The sequence below is a fragment of the Microcebus murinus genome, chromosome 10, assembly GCF_040939455.1.
Source record: "Microcebus murinus isolate Inina chromosome 10, M.murinus_Inina_mat1.0, whole genome shotgun sequence".
NCBI lineage: Eukaryota > Metazoa > Chordata > Mammalia > Primates > Cheirogaleidae > Microcebus > Microcebus murinus.
Window position 1 is genome coordinate 10,472,407 of NC_134113.1, and position 21,444 is coordinate 10,493,850.

General features: G+C 55.3%; 1 protein-coding gene across 2 annotated transcripts in view; it reads right to left on the reverse strand.

The window, feature by feature from the left end:
* Positions 1-21,444, reverse strand: part of TRIOBP (TRIO and F-actin binding protein) — a 56,522-nt gene that overhangs the window by 17,572 nt on the left and 17,506 nt on the right. The window contains exons 6-9 of one of the 2 annotated variants that reach the window (XM_076006997.1): positions 19,377-19,383; positions 14,937-15,929; positions 12,378-12,455; positions 480-536 (exon numbers count right to left, since the gene is read on the reverse strand). In XM_076006997.1, the coding sequence (XP_075863112.1) occupies positions 480-536; positions 12,378-12,455; positions 14,937-15,929; positions 19,377-19,383 (1,135 nt within the window). Of the gene's footprint in view, positions 1-479; positions 537-5,109; positions 5,522-12,377; positions 12,456-14,936; positions 15,930-19,376; positions 19,384-21,444 lie in introns of those variants that run through there. The other variant, XM_076006996.1, reaches the window with a different exon arrangement.

Genomic DNA, 21,444 nt, shown 5'->3' on the forward strand with positions numbered 1-21,444 from the left:
AAAGAGTCATCACTACCCATTGTGCCCATGTCACAGACGTGGCCACTGAGGCCTAGAGGCTCTGACTCAGCCAGCAGGGCCCTGGCTTACTGAGCCCCAGCCCTGTGGCCAAGTGTTTGGGAATCTGCGTGTGACAGCCAATCTCCGTGAGCCCTCCTGCCCAGACCTTGTTGTCCTGAGGTGTAATAGCCAAAAGGCCCTTGGTAAGAGCAGGGGGTGGGACACAGGGCATGAGGGCCTAGGTGCCTGGTGGCCTCCACTCCTGCCATGTATGACACTTTCACACACAGCAGGCTGCTCCAGGAGGCACAGAGATGACCGGCAGCCTCTGCCCCCACCTTGAACTCAGCCCCACACCCAGAGGCCAGGGTCTCTAGCAGGCTGGACATGCCTGGGACAGCACAGCCTCCTGGGCTGTCCTTGAGGGCCCCACATCGGCACAAACCAGTCTCCTCCCCCTTCCTCCTTGGCCCTCCTACCTCTCCAGGCTCGTCCAAGATGGACATCCATCCCTTCTTGAAGTTGAGCAGATCGGGCTGCGGGGAGATAAGGAGGCAGATGAGTCAGGCCCAGCAGGAAGCCAACTGGGGCTGGTGAGGAAGGCTTGCTATACCCATCCTGCCCCAAGTCCTGCAGGACTGAGGTCCTGGGAAGCCAGTCCAGAGGGCTGGGGCCCCCGTGACCCACCCACCCCCAAACCAAGCAGGCTCCCCAGCCACTGAGGCAGCCTAGGCTCCATTACCCCAAATCCAGCATTCTCTGGAGTCGTGAACACTGGGTGGCTGGCACATACACCACAGATGGCCAAGCTCCCCCACCAGCCCACCCCCTCATCCGAGAGTGGGAGAGGAGTGGCTGGGGGAATTCTCTATGAAGAGAGCCCCAGAAAGCCCAGAGAACAGCCCGGCCCAGCAGGCCTGAGCAAGCTGTCCAGCTCCTCTCTCTAATGCAGCCCAGGTGGCCTGCCAGGAACGTGCCCACAGGTCCTGCTCACCGACCCAGTGACCCGTCTGTGGTCCAACTAGTCCCACCCTTCTCTCCTCTCCTGGAGACCCTGGAAGGTAGAGCCAGTACCAGGCTGGGGTCAGAAGCCCTTGAACCGCGCTAGATAGCTTTGGCAAGGCCAGGGCAATGGCACCTCAGTCATGGCAAGCCCTACCTTCCGGGTGCTGCCCAGGGGAACACAGCGCTGGGGCCTGGGGGCTCCCAGCTGCAGCATGTTCCACGGGGGCCTGTGCCAGGCACCCCCACCCAGGCCTAGATGAAGAAGCTGCTCATCCTGGCATTTTCCTGACCATGCCCATCTGGTGGGTGCCAGCCACCAGACCGTCCCTGCCTGGTGGGGAGACCTCTCTCATCTAGGTCCTGGTCCCTCTGCAGTGTCAGCTCCTGCCCAATGGCAAGGAAGAGAGCAGGGCGGGCCAGGCTGACAGGCAAGGAAGAGGCGGCCACCTGTTGCCATGGCTCTGAGCCCACCTATCAGCACCTGCATCACAGCCTTACCAGGCCAAGGTGTCTGGTTGCATGGAGGGAGCCGGTGGCATGGCTCAGTGGGGTGGGCAGCGGAGCGGCAGCTGGAAACCAGAGCCACCTGACCTAGCCACCTCTCCTGACCCGCCCTCCTCCCAGGGAGCCCTATCTCAGGTGGAGGAAGTGGACCAAGAGGGGCTTGGGCTGCTGTGGATTCAGAACCATCCACAGCCATGGTCAGGGGATGTCAGCAGGCTGGCAGCCTCACGCCCACCCGCTGCATCTCAGCCCCTCTCTGCATACCTGTCTAAGGGAGGGGACGCAGCTCTGCTCAGAGCTGGGAAACCTGGGGCTGTACTCATCCTGGCTGCTCTCTGTTCTGCCCGCCTGGTCGCCTACCTGGCACAGAAGCTGCCCAGAGTGGTCCCAAGCTATTACTGAAGACTGGTGACCACACCTGGCTCCACTTTCCTTCAGTCTGGGACCTCCCATGGCCCCAGGGCCTGGCATGGAGCCTAGCACAGCAGGCCTCAGGGAAAACTTGCTGAATAAATAACTACCCTCTTTTATTTCCCTGATCTAAACTCCTGTATTTTGGGGGCAGTCCTCCTACTCTAGCTTCCTGGGCCCAAGAAGCTGGCATCACTGGGAGGGCGAAGCAGGGTGGGTCAATTGGACTGGGCCAGGGCTAGGACAGCAGCCACGGGCTCCGAGAGGCTGGGGAAGGGCTCCCCACCTGAATGACAAGCTGGGACCTCAGGGGCTGCCTGGGAAGTGGAGTAGCGAAGACCTTCCTAAGTTACAGCCCCTTTCTGAGCCCTGCCTCCCTGGTGTGGCAAATGATGCGGGTGTCCCGCTCTCCCCCAAGCTTTCTAAGAGGACTGAATGTGCCTATACACGGAGAAGCCTGGTGACCCTCCAGAGGCAAGTACAGACACACCACACGCATGTCAGGCATGACATGGCACAGCGACTTTGGGGAGAGGAGGCCACCATTGAGTTTTTAAACCCCACTAGCAGGGAAACCTGCCCTAGGGCGGAAAGGTCTGGTAACCTGTATCTTGCTGCAGCCTCACACATGGCGCCCCCACCTAGGCCAAGGCCAGCCCCGCCTCTGGCCTGGACCACAGACACAGCCCCGCTAAGGACACTGCCAGGGGGACTCACTCAAAGAGGCCTAGCATCGCAAGCCTGCTTAAAATCTCCAAGGATGGCCCTAGGTGGCTTCAAAACAAAGTCCAGGCCGGGCGCGATGGCTCACGCCTGTAATCCTAGCACTCTGGGAGGCCGAGGCGGGCGGATTGCTCAAGGTCAGGAGTTCAAAACCAACCTGAGCGAGACCCCGTCTCTACCATAAAAATAGAAAGAAATTAATTGGCCAACTAATATATATATATATAAAAATCAGCCGGGCATGGTGGCTTGTGCCTGTAGTCCCAGCTACTCGGGAGGCTGAGGCAGGAGGATCACTTGAGCCCAGGAGTTTGAGGTTGCTGTGAGCTAGGCTGACGCCACGGCACTCACTCTAGCCTAGGCAAGAAAGCGAGACTCTGTCTCAAAAAAAAAAAAAAAAAAAAAAAACAAAGTCCAGCTGCTTCAGGATGGCACAACAGCCGCAACGCGCCCTGCCAGCCTGGCCTCCCCTTGCTGAGCGGACCCCCATTTGTACCACTGCACAGGCTTGCAGATCACCAGCACGCCAGGACTCCCAGCCCTTCACAGGTGCCCGTGTCCTCTGCCTGAAACTCTGGGCTGCCTCCTTGCTGACCAGGCAAGACCCTGCTCAGACCTTAAGACCAGCTTAATTGCCATCTCTGAGGTCCCTTTCCCAGTGTGTACCACACGCCAGCCCACCAGCTGCCCCTGTGGTGCACCCCCGTCAGCCCCTTGGCGAGCCTCTGTGGCACCCCTGATTATCTGGAGGCCATGTATGTATCCCTTGAAGGCTAGACTAGATGCCACACAAAGTTCAGGACACACACTGTTCGTCCCCCAGGACCAGGCACAGACAGGGGGCTCAAGGAGTGTTTGTAGAAAAAAAGAACTTTTTAAAAAAGCATCAGACACTATTCTAGGCCAGGAAATCAGCTGCAAACAAGAGCTGTGGTCCCTGCCTGGTGGATCTTAGGAGAGACAGACAGTAAACAAGTGAGCAGGTGTATAATTTGATGCCCAGCAGTGGCTGCGGAACGCGGCTCCGGGGCAAAGCTGCACCCAGGTTAAGGCAAAGGGGGAAAGAGGATCCTGACTCCAGGCCCAGCCCCAGCCTCACCAGTCACCCACTCACACACCTGTGCCACTGCTCTGTACAGACCCCTGAGCCCAGGGCATGGGGTCAGGAAGGGGACCAGGGGAGAGGAAGAGGGTGTACAGAAGGAACACCAGCTTGGAGCAGGCTCAGGTCTGGATGGCAGCCAGGGTGAACCCGGTGAACACTGTTGTTTTTTTTGTTTTTCGTTTTTTTCAGACAGGGTCTCGCTCTATCGCCTGGGCTAGAGTGCAGTGGTGTCATCAGAGATCACAGCAACCTCAAACTCCTCAAGTAATCCTCCTACCTCAGCCTCCTAAGTGCTGGGACTACAGGGCAAGCCACCACACCCAGCTGATTTTTCCATTTTTTGTACAGACAAGGTCTCGCTTTTGCTTAGGCTGGTCTCAACTCCTGACCCCAAGTGATCCTCCGCCCTTGGCCCCCTGAAGTGCTAGGATTACAGGCGTGAGCCTCCGTGCCCAGCCCCAGTGATCATGAGCCTCTTCTGCTCCAAAACCTTTCGAGGCTCCCCACCGCCCATGACCAAAGCCCATGCTGCTCTCCTGAGCATAACCACCAGCCTTCGTCCACACTGCTCGATCCTCCCAGAGCCACCTCCACCTGACAAAGTCCTACAGTCACAGGTGGACCTTCCTTGGGAAGCCCTCCTCTCACCAGCAGGGATGTGCTGTCCCTCCTCCAAGCACCCCACATGCTGCTTCCGGCAGCCTTACCCTGACGCACACACGCTGCCCCAGCAGAGGCAACTGTGTACACGCCTTATCTCTCCCAGCAATGAGAACTGGGACAGACCTGGATATAAATTCTGGCTCAGCTAGGGACCAACGATGTCACCTGGGGCATGTTACTTCACTTCTCCACACCTCAGTTTCCTCATCTGTTTGATGGGGATGTTACCACCAATCTTACAGGATCAAATATGGTGATGTGAAGCACCCAATTCGGGGCCTGGCAGGCACCCAGTGGGCGAAGCAAACACCCTCCTCCTGGCCCCAGGACACTGACTCAGTTCCTCCCCCCACATCCCTCCTGCTCCTGACAGGGAAGGGGAGGCTGCTGATGACAGGAAGGGCCAGCAGGGAGGTGGCAGGATGTGCGGAGACTGAGGAAGTCCAGGCAGAGGCCAGGCCATCACACTCACAGGGCAGGGGCCCCGAGTGCCACGCCCCCCCAGCAGCCCAGCCCACTCCGCATCAGGGTCTCCACTCACTTGAAGGAGGACCCACTAGTGCACACACACACACACACACACACAGCCGGCTCATCCTCCCCCCAGGCGGTCAGAGCCTCCCTATGGTTCTGGCCAGAAATCAAAAGCAACCCCACCTCTCCCTTCCAGAACATCATGGTCAGGAGGCCAGACTGACCTGGAAAGGGGCTACTCCTTCCCTTACACTTGAGGTGACCTCAGGGAACTCACCAATGCCCCTCCCACGTCTCAGTTGATCTTGCTGTGAAATGGGGAATACAGTGAACTCAGCTGAGAGGCTCAATATGATAATTAAGGCACAGGAATTGATAGAACTTGGGTAAAGCTCACCCCATAAGAAAGGCAAACCCCTGCCATCGCAGGCCCGCCCCACCCCAGGCCCCGGCGCTGCTGAGGGAGGTAAGCAGGGGCAAACCGGCATCCCGCGCTCAGACGGCCCAGGACGGCTCCCAGACCGAGGGGTGGGGCGGTCCCGCCCTTTCTCACTCACCCAACCTCGGGCCAGCGCCCACGCAGGCGGCCACCCTTCCCAGGCCCGGGTCTCCGCGACCCCTCCGAGCCACGGAGCGCCTGTCCCCAGCCCCAGGCGAGACCCCAGCCCCAGGCCAGGTCCGTTCCTCCCGCGGCGCGGAGCCCCGGGAGCCCCAGGAGCCCCAGGCAGCTTGGGGGTCAGGTCTTCCCTAGGGGACTGGAGGGCAGGTGGGAGAGGGTCGGCCGAATCCGCCCGGGACGGGGCAGGAGGGGCGGGGCCGGGACGGGCAGCTCCCACGTCTTGAGGTCGCCTGGGTTCCCAGGGGCGAGTCGGCGAGGGAGGTGCGGGGGCGGCCGCGGGGAAGGCGGGGCAGGTCTGGCCGCCCGAGCCCCTAAGGTGGCCCAGTGTTGCGGCCAAGCGCCCCCGGCAGCGGGAAGCGAGGAGGGGCCGGGAGGGGCGGCAGGCCTGCTCGGCCGGGCGCGCAGGGCCGCCGGGGGCACTCACCGTCATGGCGGCGCCCCGGGGCGGCGGGAGCCGCAGGCAGCGAGGTGCGCGGGGCTCTCGAGCCGGGCTCCGCGGCGCGGCCGCCCCTCTCGGCCGCCCGCCGCCGCTCCGCCGGCCCTGCCCTTCCCCGGCGCTGCCCCGGCCCCTTCCATCCGCCCATAAAACTTTTTTTTTTTTTTTTTTTCAAACTTCCTGGGAGGACCTGGGCGGGCCAATGGGCGGCGGGGACGCCGGGACAAACAGCCGCGGGGCGGCGGGCGGGCCAACCCGAGCGCGGGCCGGGCGGGGCGGGGCGGGGCCTGCCGCGGCGGGACGGGCGCGCGAGGGCGGCCGCTGCGGGCGGATGGGGCCGGAGGGAGGGGCGCGTGGGGCGGCGGCGGCGGGGGGCGGGCCCGCTCGGCCGCGGGCGCGTTGGGAGGAAGGGAGGGCCCGGCGCGCAGGTGACTCCGTCCGGCCAGGGGCGGGGGTGGGGGGACAGGGAGTGGCCTCTCGTCGCCCCGACGACGCTCCCCGCCCAGCCCGGGCCGCCCGACCGGGACGTGGGCAGGGCACCCCGTGCTAAGGACTCAGCAGGTCCCACTCGCCGAACCCCGCTGGTTACCTGAGTAATCGACGTTTGTCCTTATCACATACCTGAGAAGGAAGACTGCTTGTCCCCATCTCGCTAAGAGAAAACCGACGGACTTTCAGAGAGGTTACCCCCCCCCCCCCCGCTTGCCCAAAGGCACACAGTAAGAAGAGAGGAATTTCCTAGCAAGTAAGCTGGACGCAAAGTGAGGTCTTGAATGGTAGGGTCTCCCGCAAAGCCCACTCCTCACAAGCGGGTCCTTTTGGGTTAAGGGCATCGTTCCGGGTTCTCAAGTTTCCGGAGTACTTGCTTGAGGACCTTTGCCTGAGGGAGTTAGTCCTGCAGATGAGGAGGGACCTTGGTGGAATGTGTTGCAAAATGCACAAGGTAATAGTGGTTCAAGCCATGTGTTACCTTAGGCAAGGTACTTAACTCCTTGGTGCCTGCCACATTTTCACCCTCTGTAAAACGGGGTAATGCTATTACCTTGTGAGGTTGCCTTAAGAATTAGGTGTTCGCGGTGGCTCTCGCCTGTAATCCTAGCACCCTTAGAGGCTGAGGCGGGTGGATCACTCGAGGTCAGGAGTTAGAGACCACCCTGAGCAAGAGTGAGACTAAAAATAGAAAGAAATTAATTGGCCAGCTAAAAATATATAGAAAAAATTAGCCTGGCTGATGCCAGGGCACTCTAGCCTGGGCAACAAAGCAAGACTGTCTCAAAAAAAGAATTAGGTGTTAATTCTAGTAAAGGACCTATGACAATCTCTTTATTATTGGTTAGCTATCCTTAGGGGCCAGGAGCACTTGCGATAATGGCCATTTCAACTACTCTGCCATCTTGATTTGGGGTTCAAAACTTATTGCTCTTATAATTACTAACCTCATTTTGCAGATAAAGAAATGGAGGCCCAAGGAGCTGAAATCCTTTCCTAACATTTTCTTCTGGGAGGCTCTACCCCTTTAGGAATGAGGCTATGGGTAAGTCCATCTAACTCCAGAAACTGGCCTTCTGGCACTGGTGCTGAGTTTTCCCACGGTACCCCTGCACCTTACTCAGGTATTCAGTCCTTGGGAGAGTGAGTGAACAAACAGAAGATCTCACCCACCAGCAAGGTCCTGGCCTAGTGGCCTCGGCACCTAATAGCATCAGCCTCCTGGTTGGTTTCCTGACCTCTGGGACTTCCCTTCTAGTACCCTCAACCCAGTGCCCAGACAACTCCCTGCTCAAAGTTCTTCCATATGTCACTAGTGCTGATAGATCTGCTCCACGTTCCTGTACTAGGCAGCCAGCATCCACCACAATCCGTCCCTTGCCTGCCCTCCTCCATCCTTCCACACGCACATTTGACATGACAGGGACAACCACGCTGGACTCTGGGGAATTCCCAGGATGAGCCAGGTCCTTTGTACCTACTCACTGCACATGTGCTTTGCCATGTCTGGACCACTTCCCTTCCTGTCTTCTGTGCCCCAACACATACACAATCACGCACACACTCATATACTCATTCTCTCTCCCCACACCCCCGTCTAAATGTTTGTTTGCCTGGAAAATTTCTCCCTTCAAGTCTCAGCCCACAGGAAGTGTACAGCAGACTTAGAAACTCCTTGTCCAGTGCTCCCTGCATCAGTACATTTCCCCACTAAAGGGATGACCACACTGTGTTCTAGCCAGTTACATGTCAGTGTCCTCACCTGACTGTGCTCTTTGTGGGCAGGGCTGGAGTGTTTTTTGTCTGTATCTTGGCAGCCAGCCCAGGGCTTCAGCCCACAGTACATCCTCAGTAAACATGGGTCAAACAAATGAATGCACAAAGGAGGGGACCACAACTCATTCTGGCAGGACAGAGACGGCACAGCCCCAGGAGTGAGTTATTAAACGGGTAGAGACCAGAGTCACAAACTTTGGGGTCATCCAGCCTCAGTTGAGGATAATGAGGTAAGGCTCAGAGAAGGGAGACAGTGGCCTATAGCGTGCAACATGTTAGAGGCAGGACAGAACTCTAGGCCAGGCTTTCTGGCTCTTGGCTTTGGGCTAATTTCACTACTTCAGCCCAAGAGATGGGCTGTTCTAAGTAACTGTTTGGGAAGCACTGCTGGCAGTTCCATCCCTAGCTGCTGACTTTCCTCATTCCCAGATGAGAGAACAACTGCAGTAGTACTCACCAAGCCTCAGTTGTCACATCTGTGTAATGGGGAAGATTTGCAGAGACTCTAGGGACTGCAGGAGGGCTCAGGGCAATGGGGGAGGGGGTGCTGTAAACATTTGGCTCTGAGGTCAGCCAGAACAGGGTTTGAATCTCAGCTTTGCCTCTTGCCCCTTGTGTCACTTGGAACAAGTGACTTTTCCTCTCTGAGTCTCATTTCCTCATCTGTAAAATGGACAATATGAATCTAATCTCACCTGGTCGTAAGGATCAAATGCAATCAGGCATGCCATGCACTGAGCTCGGAGCTAGGCATATAGTAGGTGCACAATAATTGCTGGTCATCACTATTATTATCCCAGAGTGCTATTCCCTACTTCTCTCCCCCTTCTCTCTACTGAGGAGAGGACTTTCCTGGCCCCACCTGCCAGACATGCTGTATGTTGGTGACCTTTAGTTAGTCTGATAAGGGAATGCCCGCCCATGGCTTGAAGGCACCAGTTGGGTGCCTTAACCCTCAAAGAGCAGCAGGAAGGAAACTATAGAGTGGATGGGAGAGTTAGTGCTTGGACAACCTCCCTCCGCACTGACTTCTGTGCATCCTGGTCTCCCCGAGCCCTCCCTGCATCCCTGAGAATCTCTGAAGATTTTTCTCCAGTAGACAAATGTGGCAACTGAGGCTCACAGGTGAGAGTTTGGCTGCAACCCTTCTCTTATCTGAGAATCATGAAATCAGCTCCTGTACATGCTAGCTGTGCAGCCTCAGGCAAGTCAGCTGACCTCCCTGAGCCTCAGCCCCTTCCTCTGCACGCTGTCTGAGCATGCCCGGCCTACCACTGGACCCAGAGCCTCCAGTAGTGAGCAAGAGAGTCAGCCTGTCACCGAGAGAAGAGACCCCAGGAGCCAGCCTGTGGCCCTGCAGATGTGAAGGGGGTGGAAGGGACCAGTCACAGCCCACAGCCACCTCCCCACCCTGCTTTTGAGGAAACCCCAACCAGAGGCCCAAGTGTTTACAGCCTCTCCGGGCAGGGGAGGGTTACGTAAGGCCAGATGTTTGTGAAACTGGCTCAGGCCCAGGTCTGCAACTCACTTTGCAATCCCAGAGTCCCCTGATGGCCACCCTCCCTTCTCCCCTTCCCCCACCTGGCTCTCCTGGGCCCAGGGCTGGTGGGACTTGCTGATTGGAAGCTTTCAGCTGTGTGATTATTCCATCACCCCTCACCCCAAAAGCCAACACCCCCAGCCCTGCACTGGAGGTGGGGACCCACGCACTTGCAGAAACTGGGGAGCCTGAGAGCTCTGCTTCATCTCTCCTTTCACGTGGAGGCCCCACAATCCTCCGTCTCAGCCCCCACACTCTCTTCTTTGCCTAACACCAACCTCCTCCCTCCCCTCGCCCTCTCTATCCACCCTCGCCCCTCCAGCCCCCGCTGGAGCCAGCCTACCCTTTGCCACCTGAGGACCCCCAGAGACAGCAGGAACGGATTGAACAGCGTGGGCCGGTCCCCGGGCATCCGCCATGAGGTCACCAGTCGGCCCTTGAGTGGACTCCCAGCCTTGCCCTCTGCTGGCCTCTTGTCTGCCTGTCAAACAGGGTCCAGTGTTGGCCCCAGGTCCCTTTGGCGGGATGGGGGCATCCCTGGCTGTAGCCACCCCTGCCCATTCTGCCATGCCCCCAGCAAAGACCCAGGGTCCCCATCTTCCTCCCCTCCCAGAGCTGCCGAGGACAGAGCCGGGTAACTGGTTCTCACTACGCTGCCGGAGCTCCTGGGCTCAGCCCCGTGGCTGTGCACCGCACCTGGACAGTCTAACCCCGGCTGCCAGTTGGGGGGGGAAGCAGACCACAGGTGTGTGTTTCACCCACATGGTGTTTTCAGATTATTTTTCATTAGGTTCCAATGTTAAATAATTAAGAGAGTTGATGTATAAACATGTATTTCCAGTTCCTCTTGAAACATCTAAAGATGTGGGCAGTCTGGGTCCATCTTCCCCATGAGCAACCATCTGGATAGAGCCAAGGGTCACACAAGTGCCCCCAGGCCCACCCTTCTCACCTTTGTTAGCTGTCTGGCCTTCGGGGCCTTAGGTTGTGACCCGAGCTTGAGCGAAAGGAACGAGTCACACACTTCTGCAGACACCCCCAGGCAGAGCTCTAAAATACTGCCCCTTTAGAGTCATCCTTGTTGGGGAAACTGAGGCCCCAGCAAAGCAGAGAACTTGCCCAAAGTCATATAGCAAAGGTAGGCCAGAGCCCAAGTGTCCCAACTCTCCAGAATCTGCAGGTTCTTTGGAAGTGGAACTTGAGGCACCAAAGCACAGTTCCAGGAGGGCTTTGGGGAAAACAGTGCCCCACCCTGCTATCATCCCCTGGTCACAATCCCACCACCAGCTCTCTCATGAGACTGAGCTCCCTGGTGGCACTCTCACTCACCTCTGACTCGCACACAGGCATACAGAAGGTGCTCACTAAGGGCATGTGGGTGTATGTGAGGGAATGAATGAGGCAATGATCAATGCTATCCAGCTGAGGCTGCCTAGAGGAGGACTGAGAGATTTTCTGTGTTGCTGGGACAGCCCCATTTTGTGGAGACTAGAGGGGGCCCTCGTGTTGCTCTTTCTTCTTTGCGCACAAACTGCCTCCAGGAAGTGTGAAGAAATAACCCAGAAAGAGGAAGAGCAAAGTTGTCAGAGGCTCCACAAAGGCTGAGAGCACCTTTCCTGATCAGGGTTCCCATCCCCTCCCGATGTCACAGATGGGAAGACCCGTCCCCCTGAGTCATAGTACTGCTGAGCGAGGCCACACAGGAAATGAGGGCAGAGCCAGGCAGCAGTGTGGTGGGGAGGGGGTCTTGAGCCCTGGGTTCTAGTTTGAGTCCAGCCACTGGCTGGCTGTGTGACCTGGCACGACTCGCCTGCCTTTGTTTCCTGTCTGCACAGTGAGGGGCTGGGCAGAATCTTCCCAGCTCTGATTAGCAGCAGGGCCAGGATTGGGGGCTCCAGGCTGCCAGACAAATGCTCTCTGTCACACCTGGCTTTTCAGGCGGCAGCACGGGGAACAGGAGGACAGGAAAGCACAGCCCCAAATAGTCCATCTTGTTCCCCCACCCCTCCCCCCCAGCTTCCCAGGGCCCTCAGCTCTGACCTCACCTCTCCAGAGGCTGAGGGTGATGAGAACAGTCTGTTTGGCAGGTCTCGGGGAGGGCGGGGCAGAGCTGTGCTGCCAGCTGCAGCCAGGCCTCGGAGCAGCCTTGGTGGGTCCCGCCCCCTGCACACATCTGTCCTACCTCCAGGACCCTGGGTCCCTCCAGGGCCAGCTGACTGTGGTACCTCCTCAGCCCTCTGACCCCAGCTCCCAAAGCCCTGCTCGTTCTCTCAGCCTGACCCGGCCCACTAGAACCAGAAGGACCTTGTCCTCAGAAACCATCAGGGCCAAACCACCAATTTCCCAGGGAAAGGCAGTGACCTTTTCAGGGAAGTCCAGCAAGTTGGAAGAACAGCCCTGGGCTTCTGACCCCAGGATCATCCATCTACCCACATCCCTGAGCCAGAGGTGACTCATGACCGGCTCCTCCAGAGCCCCCTCTCAAGCCCCCCATGCATACAGATGACCCTGTGGCAGAACCAGCCTCAGTCTGGATGACCCAGAGCTCTTTCAAGGAACTCAACCCATCTCCACCTAGTTTCCCTTCCCTTCCCTTCCCCTCCCTATGTGCCCATGCCCATGACCCAACTACCGAGTCTGCCTGCTTCTGCTCAGTCAGGAAGTCTTGGCCTCTGCTTGGTTCTGAGTCCTCAGGCTCCTCTGGCTGGAACTGGAGAAAGGCAAGGACACAGCTTAGCCTGGCTCACTCCCCGGGATCCATCATCTATTTACTTCATCTATCCATTTATCATCTATCCAGCCAGCATCCAGCAATGGTAGATCCATGTATCCATCCAACCAACCATTCCATGTGCACCTCACATCGCCCACCCTCTCATCTGTCCGACATCCACCATCTGCCACCCGTTCATATACCCATCCTCTATTGATCCGTCATAACCACCCACCAAACACCCATGTACCTTTCCCCCATCCACCCATCGTCCATCTACCCTCCAACATTCATTCACCATCCAACATCTGACATTTATCCATCCATGCAGCATCTGTCCATCCACGTTCCACCCAACACACATCCAGCCATTCAGCACTATGTACCTACCCATGCATCACCTAAGCAACATCTATCATCTGCCCATCATCTATTCATCACCCAGCTATCCATCCATCCTCCACCCATCTGTCATCCATCCAACCCTTGTCTGTCATTCATCTCACATACATCATCTATCCGTCACCCATCCACACAGTCATCATCCGTCTTTCACCTATCATCTACCCACCAATCCCTCCATTGTCCGTCTTGCATGTACTCAAGCATCCATGTATCCACAGAACTGGGCCCCTCCTTTATGTCAGGCCCTGGGCTGGGGCCAGAGGTAGAGAGAGAAAATAGGCCCAGCTCCTGCCCCTATGGAGCTCATGTTTCTTGTAGGGAAATGACAACCAGTATGACAGACGGAGGGAAGCAAAACTGCTAAGCCCAGAAAGGGACCATCACCAGCCTGAGGCTGGGTCGAGTATTCAGGAAAGGCTTCTCGGGAAGGGGCATCTGACCTGGGACTTGAACAATGAATAAGCGCTTGATGGGTGGAGAGGGAAGGGAAGAACATGCTAGGCGATGAGAACAGCATGTGCAAAGGCAGGGACATGTGTCCCCTGCAGCCAGCTTAGCACAACAACAGGCAAATCTGGCCTGGAAGGAAGAGAAGAAGGCCTTGCACGCCATGCCAAGGGTGTCGTAGAGGGGAGCACCTGGTACTCCCACCCTCCCCAGTCACCATTCCCTGGCCTCCCAGGACCCCCAAGCCTCACTGGACAAACTCCAGTGCAAAAGTCTTTCCAACCCTGCCTCCCTTTGGACCAGGCCTCCACTGGGACACAGCAGCTTGTCCTCCCCGAGCTGCCATGGTCTGCTTGCCTCCCCAGCCGGTTGACAGCAGCTTGAGGGCAGGACCACGCTGGCTCATCCCTGCACTTCTGGTGTCTGTGTACGGAACTGATGAGAGGGTCAACTGATAAAAGCCATAGGGAAGTACGAGGGGTAGGGTGTCCCCAGTCCTTCCAATGAGTCCTCCCATTTTTGTCATCTATACAGTGGGGACAGTGCCTGCTGCCTCATATCCACCTGAGACACATATGGCAAGACATGTAAAGCAGCGCCCAGGGCCTGGCACAGGACACACGCTGCTGCCTGGAAGCTGTGAACATCTGGGGAGGAAGCAGCCTGACTGCATTGAGGAGATGGGGAGGGTTTGGATGGACAAGCAGAGTCTCCGCATCACCCAGTGGTGCCTGTTAGAGAAGCACTTGGTCCCATTTTACAGAAGGAGACTGATGCCAAAAAAGGCTGGTGTCCAAAACCACATGCCATCCTCTTGGGGAGCTGATGCCAGGCCGTGGGGCTCTGAGCTCCAGGACCCCCTACACACCCTCCCTCACCTTCAGATACATGCCCTGGGCTTTGAGGCAGCACCAAGGTACCACTGAGGCGGCAAAGGGTGGGCGCCTGCCTACTGTATGTCGGGCACGTGGCCTGCTTTGCATGCGGCCCTCATTTGAGCAGCCTGTCTTGGCAGCCAACTCAGCCAGTGAGCATTTATGCAGCCTCTTCCCTGTGTTTGAAAGGAGCTGTAGGGCCCAGAGAAGGGTAAGGGAGGTTGCCCTGGACTCAAGAACTTGGGGTACAGCAAGGGGAAGGGGAGGGGACATGACCACATTGGCTGTAGTCCCAAGCAGGGGAACCAGGTGTGGTGGGGCCAGGTGGGGAGCAGGCCCTGGCCACAGCATCTTGCTTGGGGCCTCAGGTGGTCTACACCGACCAGACCTGGGTTCCATGCCCCCACCCCTCACTAGCTGTGGGATCTAGTGGCAAGTGGCTTAACCCTGTGCCTCAGTGTCCTAATCCATAAATAAATGGTATCTTTCTCATGAGGTTGCTATGGAGACTAAATGGGGAAAGCACATACAAGATTAGGGCTTGGCATGTAGTAAATGCTCAAAACATGTCGGTTATTACCACTGTGGGGCCAGTTTGGTGATCGGGGTGGGTCCGGGTCAGCAGGGAGGACGAGGGCTGAGCCTGAAGGGCGTGCAGGAGCCGAGGCTACTCAAAGGGGAGGCCTTTCAAAGGGGCCTTGTCTGGGATGGGTGACTTTCTGGCTACTTTTCAGAGGTGAGACTGACTTACCTCCAGCTCTGGCAAGCTGGGCCGTCTGGGGCTGGCCACAGTTGAGGTCTCTGGTCCACCTGTCACTTTGGTCTTTGGCCACTGGGTGGAGGTGTAGGCAGGGCTGGGCAGCTCCGGGCTGTGTCCATTGACTATGGTGGCCTCAACCCAACCTTCAGGCTGGCTGTGTTGCTCTTGCTCCAGGGCACCCTTTGTGTCTGGGGTACCTGGCTCTGGCCCCGAAGCCTTGGCCGGGTCACCCCGGCGTCCAGCAGGGTCCTTGTGGGGCAGCCGGGCCTGCAGGAGCTCGAGGAGGCCTTCCCAGTCCAACCTCGGGAGACGGGCCCACGTGCCTTCTCCAGGGGCGCGGAGAAGGCCCAGCAGGTCAGTCCAGTCGAGCTCAGGCTGCCGCTCAGGGCCGTGCGGGTGTGGGCACGCTCCCTCTGCCCCCCAGTCCATGGCAGTGGCTGGCTCAGGCTGCCGGGGGTGCGAGAACTCTGCTGGCCCTGCCCAGGAGTTTTCTGGGGGGCTCACAGGCTGGTGGGGACTGGATAGCTCCTGCAGGCTGCCCCAGGCCCTCCGGGCTGGCCCCTTGGGGGGCTCCCCCCAGGCCTCTGACTGCCCCCAGCTCTCCCTACACTCCCTCGGAGGTCCTCTCCATGAATCCTCCGAGGCTCTGGCAGCCCCCAGATTGGGCTCCCCACGTCCTTGCCAGCCTCCAGGGCCCCGGCCCTCCTGGCCACTCCAGCTCCGCTCCCTGGGCCTGTGAGGGCACCTGGACCCTGGCAGTTCCTCCTGACTCTGACACCCCCCCAGAGGCTGCCTTGGGCCTGCTCGGCCACTCTCTGGAGGTCTCTCTGTCCTCGGCTCCCTCTCAGGGGGCCTAGCTGATATCCTGGGGGACAGCGAGGACCCCTGGAGCCGCCGGTCCCCCTCAGACTGCCTCTCAGGACTCCTGTGATGAGGGGGCTCTGCTCGGCTCCGCCGGGCTGGTTCTGCCTGTTTGGCAGGGGGCTTGGTCACCTGAGGATGAGGTGAGGGGGTAAGGTGAGGTTCTGGGTGGGCTGGGTGGCCTCTGCATGTCTTAGCCCGGCCCAGGAGGGGCAAGGCTGTCCCCACAGCAGCTGGGATTAAAGCAGGTTGAAAGTGCATAGGGTCCCTGGGTTCGTTCTGGGGGGTCAGCTCTTCCTTCTCACCTGCTTTTCTCAGTTCCAGGAAGAGATCTGCAAAGAACTGCTCAATTTCCTGGCTTCCCACTCCCCATAAGATATTGATTCCAAGCTGGGGTATCAGGTGCTAGAATTTCCACCACCGATACCCCATTCCTCTGTGGTGGGCCTGGCCCTCTAAGTTTCTTTATAGATACAAATCCCACCCCCACCCCCAGAGATAGAGCCTTTGGGGCCAGATGTATCTGAGGCTTTCCCCAAAATCTTCGCAAATTAGCAGGTACCTAATGAACAAAGTAGACAGCATGGGAGCTGTCTTCAAAGGACTAATTTGGGGTCCTTTGTATTTTGCTAAGAGCTACTGCCCTTGGGGAGAGGGGTAGCTGGAGAGCTGGATGCCCATGACTGGAGCTCTGACATGTTCATAGACGACCCCCCTGCCCAGGACCCTTGCCTGGCACCTAGGGGGAGGGGAGAAGCAGTGGCCGCCCCTGGGGGTGTCAGGGCTGAGTGGCAGTGCTCACCTGCCTGCTGGGGGCAGGGCTGGACTGTCTTCGGAGAAGTTGGCTCTGACCTTGGCTGGGCCGCTGCAACCGTCCCTCGTCCCGGGCCTGGAAGGCCCCCGGTGCCTCGGACTTCCTATGAGCAAATGCAGCTGCTCCTCTGAGGGCCTTTGGGACTGTCCCACTCCCAGCACCCGAGCCCCTCCACTCCCGCCACCCCCAGGAGGAGATGTAGGAGATCCTGGGACCCACTGCAAGCTCATTGAAGTGCCCTTAGCGAGGGCTGGCCTCAGTTTCCCCCTCTGAAAAATGGGGGGTGGTCAAGACCTCTCTATTCTGCCTCCTGAGGCTGTTGTGAAGATGGTCTGAGAAAAGGGGTGAGTAAAGGGCAGTGGGGGGGGTCCTGGCCTTGGCTGCCACAGCTGCCTCCAGTCTCCTTCAGTACTTCCTGCTACCACCACCCCAAGCAGCCCAGATAAAGGTTAGACTGGTCCTTGTGATAATTATGATTTATTGAGCACCTACTGTGTATCAGGCACAGTGCACACATCATCATTACGGCAAAGATTTATTAAGCACTTCCTGTGTTCCAGGCGCCAAGCTCTTGTAACATGATCTCACGCAACCCACGTGGTAGGGCCGAGAGCAGCAGAATGTCATCTGCCCTCACTGTCCATTCTTTCTGCCCTTTTCCTGTCCATATTGTATGTTTTGGATTTCTCTGCCTTTTTTCCCTCTCGGTGCTAACTAACAGAATTCCAGCACTTGGCCTTTAAAACTCCAGGCCGTCCTAGTTGTTGGCAAAAGTGCTCTCAGCATGATCAGAAGGCAGAAACGTTCTCTCCTCCCGACAACTCCAGAAAGGCCAACGTAAACCGTCCAGGCAAATGTCATTTCTAAGACACCTGGACTTCAGGCGTTGTTGCCCCATCTGACGGAGATGATCTCTGACCTGTGTAAAGAGTCTCTAGTCCCAGGTAGTCATTCTGCCTAACAATTGGGGGCCACAGCTATTAACATTCAACTTGCCATCTCTGTTGCAAGGTGGGAGGACTAAACAGAGTCTGGGCATATCTCTCCCCTCCCATACAGTAAGGGGGTCACAACAAAAGACCCAACTGCTCTGTGAATATTTATTTCCATGGAATTTGCGAGTCTGACGTCAGCTCAATTGGCAAGTGGAGCCGTGTCTCTGGTGGCTCCAAATCGGGAGGAGAAGCTTGAAAAAGACGACCCTGGGCCCAGTGGAGAGCCCAGAGAGCCGGCCACAGCCAAGGTAAGAGGAAGCGCTGCACAGACCTCCATGGGCGCGACCCGCGCTCTGCCTGCAGCTAAGGAACCGTGTTGTGGCCACGCAGAGGCTTTGAAGAGTATAAAGGATGGGGTTGGGGTTTGTGTCGTCCCATGGCTTTTGCCCATGTCATTAGAATCAGATCCATAAAGTACGGTAATTTGAGTTTTAACAGTTCTTAGCAGCTGGTTCAGAGAGGAACCAAATTTCCCTGGAGGGTTTCTAAGCTTGAGGGCTCCCTGAGCAGGTTGAGATGAGTGAGTTTCCTTGCTCTGTGAGAGCTGAGGCCTTACAGTGAGTTTCCCCCAGAACTGGGGTGTAGGAGCCTCGTGAAGCAGAAGCCCCAGACGTGACTGGGTGGGAAGCTCCTCCCTGCTGGGGAGGGTGGGAGGAGAATGGTGGGAACCGTCCGTGCAGTACGGCAAGGCACAAGGGGTCTCTTTGGAATGGATGCATTTTCCTTACAAACTCCAGCTTGCTCGGTGAGCATTCCTGCTGAGAATCCTCCCTCCTTTTCTCCCCATGCGGAATTGAGAGATAGGAGTGAGGGACTCAGGAACATCCTGAGACCCCAACGGAGACCCCGCTTTTCTGATGCTGAAGCAACGGTGTCTCCTCGGGCCACCTGTTCCTGAGGGTTGGTGTGGCTGCATCAGGGATGACAAAGGAAACATGCTTCCTTTGGAAGCTCAGATGGGTTCTTCAACCTCCAGAGAGAATTAAAGGACCAAAGCCATCAAGCCTAGTAAGTCCGAAGACGGCTCTGTTTTGAATGCAAGAGACCACGGAAGGTTTATATGACGCTAAGATAAGAGATTCCAAAGGCATCTAAGGGAAAAAAATTGAGACATGAAGCTAAAACTCCTAATGCTTTGATGTGATAGCCCTTTAAGAAAAATTTTCCAGGTTCACAACAGTGCTTGGATAGAGTAGATGCTCAATAAATACATGTTGGATAAAGAAAGGGGAGAAAAGCCACCCACCAGTCACCAAGGACAGCTACTTCCAATCTGTCCCTTACACAGATATTTTAATAGTTTTAAATATTTCATCTTTAGAGGGCAAATGGTTTTCTACCATTCTAGCATTTTCTAGAAAAATGCTATGTAAGAGGAAAAAATTTAATTAGTGGAGTTATAAAACCCTGATTAAAAAGTAAATAACCTACTTTAAAGACAGTAGAATAAAATCTGGAGATGTAAATAATTAAATGGTTCATAAACATGTAAACATATTCCTGATGTCTATTATAAATACTTTATCTCTCTAAAACTTATTGTCTACAGCCATACCACTCTGAATGCACCTGATTTTATCTAAAAGTTGTCCTGGGGGGGGAGATAAAAAGAAAAAAATTCACTTTGGTTTAAAAACCTTAGTGTCCCTGCTGAGTGATCAGATTAGACAAAAGTATGCAAACTGACATCAGGCTGAAAATAATAACCATAAAGAGCTTGAGGAGTCCACTTGCTCAAGACCTCTGGGTGTGGTTCCTGGCCATGGTCCTCAAATTTGGCTCAGAGTAAACCTCTTTATTTATGTATTTATTTGTTTATTTATTTTTTGAGACAGAGTCTCACTCTCTTGCCCCGGCTAGTGTGTCATGGCGTCAGCCTAGCTCACAGCAACCTCGAACTCCCGGGCTCAAGTGATCCTACCGCCTCAGCCTCCCAAGTAGCTGGGACTACAGGCATGTGCCACCATGCCCAGTGCATTTATTTATATATATATATATATATATATATATATATATATATATATATATATATAATGCAGGTTTATAGATATATATATATATAATTTTTTTTTTAGTTGGCCAATTAATTTCTTTCTAATTTTAGTAAAGACAGGGTCTCACTCTTGCTCTGGCTGGTCTTGAACTCCTGAGCTCAAGCAATCCTCCCACCTCGGCCTCCCAGAGTGCTAGGATTACAGGTGCGAGCCACCGTGCCTCAACCAAAACCTCTTTAAATTATTAAAAAAAAAACACACAAAAGTTCAAAGACATGGAGGCCTTACAGGGCGGTGACACCACTCCCTATGATACCACAGTGGTGGATACTTGTCACACATTCATTCAAACCTGCAGTGTGTACAACACCAAGAACGAACCCTAATGTCAGCCATGGACTTTGCGTTTGGGGTGATTTGTCAGTGTAGGTTTCTGGATAGTAACAGATGTACCACTCTAGTGTGGGATATTGACAGTGGCAGAGGGTGGGCGTGGAACTCTGTTTTCTGCTCAGTTTTGCTGTGAACCTAAGATTGCTCTAAAAAAAAAAGGTGTATTTTTAAAAAGGTCAAAGAAAGAATTACACGAATGCTGGGACTATATGGTTGTCCCATATATACTAATATACTAAATTTAGTATACCTGAATACTAAATGGATCAAGCTTACTGGAAAGGGAAACTAGAAGAATAAGAGATGAAGTTTCTCATGCAGATTCAAATCTAAGAGAAAAGTTGCAAAGAGAGGAATTTTAGATACTAAGTATTAGGCTGGTCACGGTGGCTCACACCTGTAATCCTAGCACTCTGGGAGTCTGAGGTGGGCGGATTGCTCGAGGTCAGGAATTCAAAACCAGCCTGAGCGAGACCCCGTCTCTACTAAAAATAGAAAGAAATTAATCGACCAACTAAAAATATATATACAAAAAATTAGCCAGGCATGGTGGTGCATGCCTGTAAGTCCCAGCTACTCAGGAGGCTGAGGCAGAAGGATCGCTTGAGCCCAGGAGATTGAGGTTGCTGTGAGCTAGGCTGACGTCATGGCACTCACTCTAGCCTGGGCAAAAAAGTGAGACTCTGTCTCAAAAAAAAAAAAAAAAATAGATACTAAGTATTACATATCCCTTCAGGGTGATGGAAATATTCTAAAATGAGATCATGGTGATGGTTGTGCAATTTGGTAAATATACTAAAGTTCATTGAATTATACACTGAAAGTTTTGAGACTTCCAGACCACTTTTTGTTGTTCTCTTGACCCTAACTAAGGGAATTTTAGGTCTGATCCGGTTCCAGGCTGGAACTGCTGGGAAAAGAAATCTCAGGCGGATCAGGAGGAAACGTTTCCCCTTCAGTGGTGTGTATTAATTGCTAACTAAGGAGACTCGTACGACAACTGGACTTCAGGCGTTGTCATTGTGTCCCTAGAAAGTAATATTTAACCTCTAAAAAGTCTGTAATGCTGTGAATTCCATTTAAAATATGTGACTCTGGCCGTATGTTTTAAATCAGCATCTCTGTTTTCTGAATCACATGGGGACCCATGAGTTTTCTTTGCTAATGTAGCAAAGAATCGTGGACATATTCTTCTCCCTCGTGCAAGGAAGAAAGAAAACCAAAATAAACCTATGAGTCTGGATCAAACAAAGAGTTTGAGAGTTCAACCTCATTTAAATTAATGTGGTAAGGTTCTTCCCCATTTTACAGATGAGGAAACTGAGGCTCAGTTAGGGTAAATCACTTTACCAGGTCACACCAGTTGGGAAGTGGCTTTTACCCAGGATTTGAACTCAGCCCGCCTGACTCCAGTCTTGGCTCTTAACCATTAAGCTACACAC